The 9,572-nt window shown below is 32.9% G+C and overlaps 1 protein-coding gene across 1 annotated transcript; it reads right to left on the bottom strand.

Annotated features, from left to right (window-relative positions):
- Positions 1-8,117: 8,117 nt before the first annotated feature.
- Positions 8,118-9,054, bottom strand: LOC139705002 (olfactory receptor 6C3-like). The gene is given in 2 exon segments (XM_071609169.1): positions 8,118-8,759; positions 8,761-9,054. Coding segments are annotated over 2 exon segments (936 nt in total).
- Between the last annotated feature and the right edge of the window lie 518 nt (positions 9,055-9,572).

Genomic DNA, 9,572 nt, shown 5'->3' on the forward strand with positions numbered 1-9,572 from the left:
TTCCTATTGTTCCTTTCTTCCAGGTCTAAAGATGAAAGTAAAAACCAATTCTTTAATAAGTTTAGGACAGACTTTTGATCACTTTTCTGAGTCAGAAAGCATAAAAGGCCTGTAAATAAACACTAAATCAGCCATCAGGATATACTACCTTTAGGGACTGAGGTTGTAGCTCAGTGGTAGAGAACTGGGTTGAATCATCAGCACCACAGAAAAATAAATAAACAAAGGTACTGTGTTCATCCACAACCAAAAAATATTTGAAAAAGAAGATGCACTAAATTTGGAAAGTATGCATAAACCACAATCAAATAATCTATGTTTGTTACCTGCAGTGTACATCTCTATCCATTTAATATCAAGTTAGTCTCTTCATAGGTTCAATAAGTTCATCTGCATAAGAAAATTATATTGTCAAATGTGCCCTCCTTTCCTTTAAATATCTGACCATATGTGTGTAAAAAATAAGTAGAAAATCTTAAAATATAAAATATTTGTTGTTAAAATACTGTTCCAATGAGCACATGTTCTGAATTTCTGAACGTGAAACCTTTTGAAGTGTGTTTCATAATTTTCCATGATATTGTCATTCTTACTGGCATGGAGAATGAATAATTTCACATGAATCAGGACAATGAAAAGTATTATTTACATAATTCTAAAGAAGCAAACTCAGAATTTTACAATGTATTAAAATGTTTCCTTTTTGAATTCAATAATAATTTATCACTGTATAGATAAGTTTCTGGGGGCCAAAGTTAAGTGATGTAGGTTATACAATAATTAGAAAGGAAAAAAAAATAAATGAAGCAAGAAATTTAAAAATGCACTTACATTGAGATAATCCCACATGGTAGCAGTTTAATGCTGAAACCCAAATGCTAGGTTACTTTTCCTTGAGTGACAATGTTTGATACTCTGCTTTCAGATCTTTATATACACTTCTCAGTCTGTACCTACCTCTGATTTTCTTGCATAATAACAAACTTATGTAGCATATTGATGGAATTGGGGCTGATGATGTTTGCTATATACAGTGAACCTGCTGTAGGAATGCTCCACTAAAAACATATTGCTAACATCACAGAGGCCCCAATGGGATTGGACATGGCCTCAAGTACTGGCAGAAGGTCCTATAACCAAACCTGAGCAACAAATCCAAGAAATTCTGCTGTTTATAGTCTGGGAAGGAGCTTGTGACCTCTTGAGAAATCTGGTGTTCTGGGCGGTGGCAGAAGCTCTAAGGGCAGTCCCAAGAAATCAATTCATCTTAAGTCTGAAAGTGAGTAACCCAGGTAGCTGTACAAAATTGTCATTGAGTAAAAGTGTTTCTGGTATCAACTTATTATTTAGGAGTAGAAGTATGAGTTTGGAATTGGAGATGGCAGTAGAAAAATGGACAGTTTAGAACTGGTTACAGGGAAGGTTTTCAGAGCCAGAGATCATGCTTTCATGGAGTGTAGAAAAGCTATGAGAGAGAGAGAGAGAGAGAGAAGGAAGAAAGGAAAGAAGGAAGAAAGGAATATAGAAAGGTATAAGGGGAGAGAGAGAGAGGAAGAAAAAGGGCAGGTGAGAAAGCAGGAAAGAAAATAATGGAATTCTTTAGGTGTTTTGGGGTAATACTTACAGATAAATAGACTAGATAAAGGTGTATATTTTGTTTGTGAATCAACTGAAACTAATCAAGAGAAGGCTCATTTCTTGAATAAGAATCAAGGAGAAATAACAATGGAAAAGAGGTAAGCTATTATGCATATGAAATAAAATTGTTGAGATGATAATAATAAAGGAATATCCAAGGTTGTATGATCCAAGACATATCTTGTGTCCCAAAATTTCTTTAAAAAGAACAAAGTCCTGACCCTAGGTGCTAGGAACCCTGAAATACATTTTACTTGGCTCTCAGTAAGTATGGTTTAAATAAAGATGGGCTATATTTTTTTATTGCTTTGCTCACCTTCCAGTTAGAAAACTTGGCTTTATAAATATTCTTTTCTAAATAAACAAGCTAGTCTTATCTGCTTTTTTTCCCCCTCCAACAGACACAGGGGATTCTTGTTGCAGAGAAGAATTAAACTGTCTCTGGAGAGCATGGCACTGATGACAGCACCCTAAAGAAAAGCTGAGTAATTTTAATTAGGCACTTTTAGAAATTGTGGGTTTTTCCTCAATATGAAATAACAGAAAAATGTACAATGCTAGCCTCAACAAGGAAGAAATGACAGTCTTGACTTTCCTTGGACTTCATATTGTTCATATTCTTTTCTTTCAACCTGAAACACATACCTGCCAAACAATATTTATTTATTTATTTATTATAAATAAATAAAGATATTGCAATATAATACCACTTCATGGGAACATGTAAAAAAGCAGGAAATAGAAAGAGGAGAGGCCATAGAATATTGTTAGTTATGATTTCATTGCTCTGACCAAAACAATTAGAGGATAGGATATTTATTTTGGATGACTGTTTCATAGGTTCAGACCATGGATGGTTGATTCCATTGAAGTGGATATGAAGTGAGATGGAGCATCATGGCAGAAAGTGGGGGAGGGGCTGATAACCTCATGGCAAACAAGAAGATCAATAGATCTATCTATCTATCTATCATCCCCAGGCATTGAGGACAAAATATAAACTCGAAAGTCATGCCTCCAGTGACCCACTTTCTCCAACCACACCCCTCCCACTTATATAGTAAGTACACAGTTAATACATTCAATTTAAGATGGCTTGGTTAGTTCACTATTCTCATAAGCTCATCACTTTATCTCTGTATATTTCTGTAATTGATTCAGGAGCTTTAGAGGGACACTCCATATCCAAACTGTAACATATTAACTGTGCTATTTATATTCTTATTTTTTGATAGGAAGAATATTTATACGTATTTCAGGAAAGATAAAGTTAGTAATAATCACATCAGCAAGTTACAATAAAAATTGAGAGTACAATATAAACATAAAACTCATGAAATATATATCTGAAAAAATTCCTCATATATCATTTACTTCTTTTCTTTAATTTTTTTTAGTTATAGATGAACACAATATCTTTATTTATTTATTTTTATGTGGTACTGAGGATCAACCCCAGTGCCTCACACATGCAAGGCAGGTGCTCCACCTCTTAGGCCCAGACCCAGCTCTCATTTAGTTGTACACTCCATGTTTGCATAAATAATGTAAAATGTACTCTACTGACATATGTCTACAAAAGAAAAAATAAAAAAAATGTTGTTCCTTTCACATTAGAAACCAAGCAAGTATAGTTTATATCCTGATTTCATTTTCTTATGTGTGATTTTTCCATTGGACAATGTAGGGTCTGGTTCATCATTTCAGATGCTGAATTCTTTGAGTACAGTATGTCTGATATATATGCTGAATTTGAATTGTTTTTGTCCTTAGAATTGTATTGTATCTATCTGGATGTGCTATGGCAGATGAATCTATGGAATTGGGGGAGAAATACTGGTGACTTAGGCTGACTGTCTTATTTTCAGAGAATGGTCAATGAAGGACAGAATTTTTCTAACCAAAAAAAAAAAAAGAAAAAAGAAAAAGGTATCTTTCCCCTTTCTTGGGTTTTCTAATTGGATCCCCTTAGTTATACATAACACTAGGATTCACTTTGGTATGTATGAAAGCATGGAATATAATTTGCTCTAATTCAATCCCCACTATATCCCCTTTCCCTCTTCTCCTCACTCCCCCTGTTCTCTTTCCTCTACTGAGTTTTCTGCCAGTTTTTGCTTATAAACTATTGTCTTTTGGATATGCATAATGGTGAGATTCACTCTGGTACATTCCCCTATGTTCATAAGAAAAATAGGTCAGTTTGTCCCACGCTTCTTCCCTTACCTGTTCTTCCTCTCTCTTCCTCAATTCCATCTTCTAATTGATTGATCTTTTTCTATTGGGATGGAACTCCTCATTTTCTTTGTTTTTTTCTTTTTCCCCTTATTTTGGACTGGTTTCTACATATCAGAGAAAGCATTTGACCTTTGACTTTCGGGGTCTGGCTTATTTCACTTAGCATGATTGTCTCTATTGAGCTTCCACTGATCAGCAATAGCATCTTTTCATTCTTCTATATACCTGAGTAATATGCCAATGTATATGTGTACGACATTTTCATTACCCATTCATCTGTTGAAGGGCACCCAGGTTGGTTCCACAGCTTGTTATTGTTAATTGTGGTGCTATAAAAATTGTTTTCGCTGCATTTTTACATAATGCTGATTTTACATTATTTTTTAAATATAGAAAATTTTCTATACCATTATACAGGGGCTGAAAGGAGAAAAGAGAAAGATTTGGCAAATGAGAGAAAAAAGTGGGAAAGAATAATACACACCAAGTTGAAAAGAAGAAAAATACAGATGGGGTGGTATTGATGCAGTAATATAATAGATAATAGTAGATAATGTTGGAGGGAGACTAGGAGTAAGAGGAGCAAGAGTAAACCAGAGGTGGGAAAGCACAGAACAATTCTAATTAATGCTTTCAATGATTAGAAAAAATACATGGAAATGTGTTGAAGGTACAATGTCAGCTATTAGGGTAACAACTAACACTCCAGACAGAGAGTAATATGTATTAATATATATGATTAAGTTGAAGTTAGTGTTATTTATAGTAAACACTGCAACATGAATAAAATTCTCATTGAAAATGGCTTGGATTTTATTAGGATTTGGAACATTTAGAAGATGTCCATCATTCTTGGTTTTGGACCCCTCCAGAGGAGCTGGGTCACAGGAGACACTCCCTAAGTTGCTATGGATCTCCCACCAGCTGATTCTGGTTTGTCAGCTCAGGAGCCTGTGACTGACTGACAGGAGGTGTCATGTCATGTCTGTTGGTTGTTTTTATTGTGTGCACGAGTTCAAGATGCTGGGCTCTGGGCTAGGGCTGTGATTGCCAAGAAGCATCCTGTACTTGCTCTCCTCTTCAGTGGTAGAGGACTCACCTGGTATATGTGAGGCACTGAGTTCAATTCTCAGCACCACATAAAAATATATAAAATAAAGGTATTTTGTCCACCTAAACTCTCTCTCTCTCTCTCTCTCTCTCTCTCTCTCTCTCTCTCTATATATATATATATATATATATATATATATATATATATATTATATATATATATAATGAGTGAGATCATGCATTACTTTTCTCTGTTTCTAGCTTATTTCACTGAATATAATGATCTCCAGTTCTACCCATGTTTTTGCAAACAATGGAATTTATTTTTTTTCTATGCCTAAAGAATAGTCATTATGAACCACATTTTTTTTATTCTTGTCAGTTGACAGATTCTTTCCATTTCTTGACTATTGTGAATACTGCTACAACAAAAATGGAAATGCAGATGCCTCTGGATATATAACTGATTGTGAATCATATGAATTTATATTTCTAATTTTTGAGGAAACACCATTTCCCCTAAATAATACATTAATTTGCTTTCTCACCATCCATGTGTGAACATTCACATTTTTTCCGGATCCTCACCAATATTTATCAAAATCTTCCGGATAGTAGCCATTATTATTGGAGTGAAGTGAGAGCTCATTGTGGTTCTGATTTGAGATTCCATGACATTAATCTTACAATAAGAAAATAATTTCAAAATTTTAGTGTGGGCTTTGAAAATTTAGTGTGTCTAATTTTCTTAAAATGTTGTTGAAGGTAATTTAAGAACAAATATGATAACTCAAAAATTCAACAAATACTCCTCCACATGTTTATAAGGAAAAACATATGCCATATTTCTTATAATTTATTGGGTGATAATAAAGTATATCATTTAATTTCACTTAATAAGAATTCACCAAATTAAAACTCAGTAATTCTATGGATTACGTAAATAAATAGACAATTAACTTTTTCCTTTTTTGTTAGAGATGAACAGACCAAACTGTACTTAAGAAACAAAAAAAATTTTCTTTTTTTTTACTGAGTTTGATCAGAAGCACAGCTTTTGTTTTGACATGGCAATTCAGTTTAAAAGTATTTAACCACTCACACTATTTCTGTGACAGCTTTGATAACTCATTAGCCACTAGTAAAACTATTGCTACAAATACCATAAGAGTTTGCAAAGACATATAATTTTATGTGGTTAGCAATTTCTGACAATTTTAAGTATTAAGAGAATGTTAGCCAGGTGCAGTGGTGCACACCTGTTATGTCTGTCATCAGGAAGCTGATGAAAGAAGATTGATGGTTCAAAGCCATCCTCAACAACTTTGAGGCACTAAGCAACTTAATGAGACCCTGTCTCTAAATAAAATACAAAATAGGGCTGGGGATGTGGCTCATTGTTTGAGTGTTCCTAAATTCAACCACTGGTACTGACCCCCGCCCCCCAAAAGAGACAATCTTAGCTATAAGAGGCATGTCTATTTATCTAAGGCTTTGATTATATATATATATATATATATATATATATATATATATATATATATATATGCACACACACACACACACACACACATACATACATGTAATCCATATCATAGCTATTATCCTGGTACAAGAAATAAAAATAACAATTATTTTATCTTTCTTATTGGTAAAATTATGTGAATTGTTAATGTTGTGAGTTAACTGTTATTATTTATATTTCAATATATTTTTAAATATATACATTATAGAGGCTGGGATTGTCAGTAGTAGAGCACTTGTTTAGTGCATGTGAGGCACTGGGTTTGATCCTCAGCACTACATAAAAATAAATAAATATAAAAAAGGTATTGTGTCCAAATATGTATAAAAATTAATCTAAAATATATACATAATATATTCCTCATACACACATAAAACTTATAAAATTACATTGTGATAAACTATTTTCTTATTTTATTCTCTCTTGCTTAGGACTGCATAAGAACAAGAATGAAATTTTTCAATTGCTGAACCATATTCTGGAGGACTTATTTTTAAAAAATGTATGTAATACATATGTGAAAGTTCCTTGGAAATATTTAATTCAAAAAGCTACCAGAAACATTTAATTCAAAGCCATGTGTTCATCTATAAATCATAAGAATTCCTAATGTCTCAGAGAGACATTAACATTTTAATTTCTTTTTTAAATATAATATATTTTTTAGTTGTTCATGGACCCTAATTTTATTTATTTGTAGGTAGTTCTGAGAATCAAACCCAGTGCCTCACATATGCTAGGCAAGTGTGCTCCCACTGAGCCACAACCCCAGTACAACATTTTAATTTCTTATATTAGAATCCTTTGATTTCCAGATATTAGCAGATAGTTGTGAGGTAAGGACTAAGAATTCTTTGAAATGTTTTAAAATCAGTATAATGATTTTTATTTTATAAATATTTAAATTCATTGTGTATTTTACTTTGTAAATTATACTAGTCTACAAATTTAGAAATAAAATATATTAGTCTTCAAGTTTTCTACTCAACATTACTTGGGAAAAAATTTATAAATGGAACAATTTAATTTGAAATACTCCTGTGGTATAATTATTAACTGATGAAACTCAAGACAAAAGTTTAATTGTTGAGTTGATAATCATATGTTAACATAATTATAATGAAACTTAAATTTATATTTGTATATTAAACAAGGAACTCAATTTACAGAGAAAATGAAAGTGATGCCCTTTAAATTTCACAAATCTGTACATTTAAAGATACAATGCAATAGAACACATTACCTATAGGGACTGAATCTAATGAATCAAGATACAGAACATGTAGATTTAAATACATTGACATTAATATTCACCTTGAAAACATGAGATAAATTCCATCTGAAGTACAATATGGTGATATAAACAGAATTAAAACTATTTACTACATCATAGAGTATATTTTAAATAAATACATGCCATTTCAAGAAAAAATTCTGTATTGGAAAACTTTGTCATACATTTAAATAACTTGGTGAACAATATGTTGGATGTCCTTGGGTGTGGAAGTGGAAGAAATGGACCAGAAAAAATTTCAAATTAAGTGTAATGTGACATTTAAAGAAATTATTAGAGAACAAGAATATTTAGTAAAGATATTTATGAATTTCAAGATTTTACTAAGTTGCTTTTTATAGTGTCCCTTGTTTTTTTTTACAAAAACTTCTTTTATTTATTTGTAGAAAATACTACTCTGTGGACCACATCCTTGAAGGCTTGCTTTACTTGCTGGTTCCTCAGGGTGTAGATGAAAGGGTTCAGCATGGGGGCAACAGAGGTGTTGAGAATAGCTACTCCTTTAGTCAGTGATGCCTTTTCTTTGGCAGACGGATTAGCATACATGAATATACAACTTCCATATGAAATAGAAATGACAATCATGTGAGAAGAACAGGTGGAGAAAGCCTTTTTTCTCTGACTGGCAGAGGGAATTCTCAAAATGGTCCTGATAATGTACATGTAAGATAAAACCACTAATGCCAAAGTGAATAGCAAAGTAACCAGAGCAAAGTAGAAACCAATGATTTCTAGGAGCCATATATCTGAGCAAGACAGTTGTAAGAGGGGAAAATAATCACATGCAAAGTGATCAATGACCTTGGAAGCACAGTAATCCAGCTGGAGTAGAAGCATCAGGGGTGGGAAAATGGTCAGAAACCCACCCGCCCAGGCACACAGCACAAGCAGGGTGCAGAGTTTCCTGCTCATAATGGTTGTGTAATGAAGGGGCTTGCAGATGGCAACATAGCGGTCATAGGACATGGCAGTGAGAATGTAAAATTCTGTCACTGCCATGAAGATAAAGAAAAAAAAGTTGTGCTGCACAATTGTTATAGGAAATGGACTTATCCTGGGTGACAATAGCGCCTAGAAACCTAGGGATACAAACAGTTGTAAATGAGATTTCTAAAAAAGAGAAGTTCCGGAGGAAGAAATACATAGGAGTCTGTAGACAGGAATCCACCAAGGTTAGAGTGATGATAGTCAGATTCCCAGTGACACTTAATATGTAAGTGATAAATAAAAACAGGAAAATTACAATCTGAAGTTTAGGATCATCAGAAAGGCCTAGGAGCACAAATTCTGTGATCACTGTATGGTTCATCTCTCTCTCTTTCTTTCTCTTTTCCCCTGTCTCTGGGTCTCTCCTTTTTCCTCTTTTAAAGATATTGGGGATACAAGAAATTAAAGAGAGAAGAAAGATATAATTATTATGAACAATATAGTCCTTATTGATACAATTCTAAAATATCTTCCATAATCTCTAACAATTTTATTTACATTATTACTCTCTTTGCATTATATTTTATGACATATTTGTAAGGCCAGCTTGTTTGCTACTGGTTCTTTTATTTTAAATCTAGCAACAGTGTTTAGGGAATTTTTATAAATTAAGCCACATGATTGAGCGATGTTGAATAAAACTAATAATTTTTATGTTGAGTCAAATTTCTGCAAAATATTATTACCTTTTTTGTTGAAAAAGTTACATGAATCATGCATCTTTCTTTCTTTTCCCATGGTGAATATGTAAGCTCATACTACAACCTAAAAACAAAAATAAATTATCTTGATTTGATCAAATGGCAAAAGTAAAAATAAAATAAAATAAAAGTAAAAAGT

Source organism: Marmota flaviventris, chromosome 3 (assembly GCF_047511675.1).
Source record: "Marmota flaviventris isolate mMarFla1 chromosome 3, mMarFla1.hap1, whole genome shotgun sequence".
NCBI classification, from domain to species: Eukaryota; Metazoa; Chordata; class Mammalia; order Rodentia; family Sciuridae; genus Marmota; species Marmota flaviventris.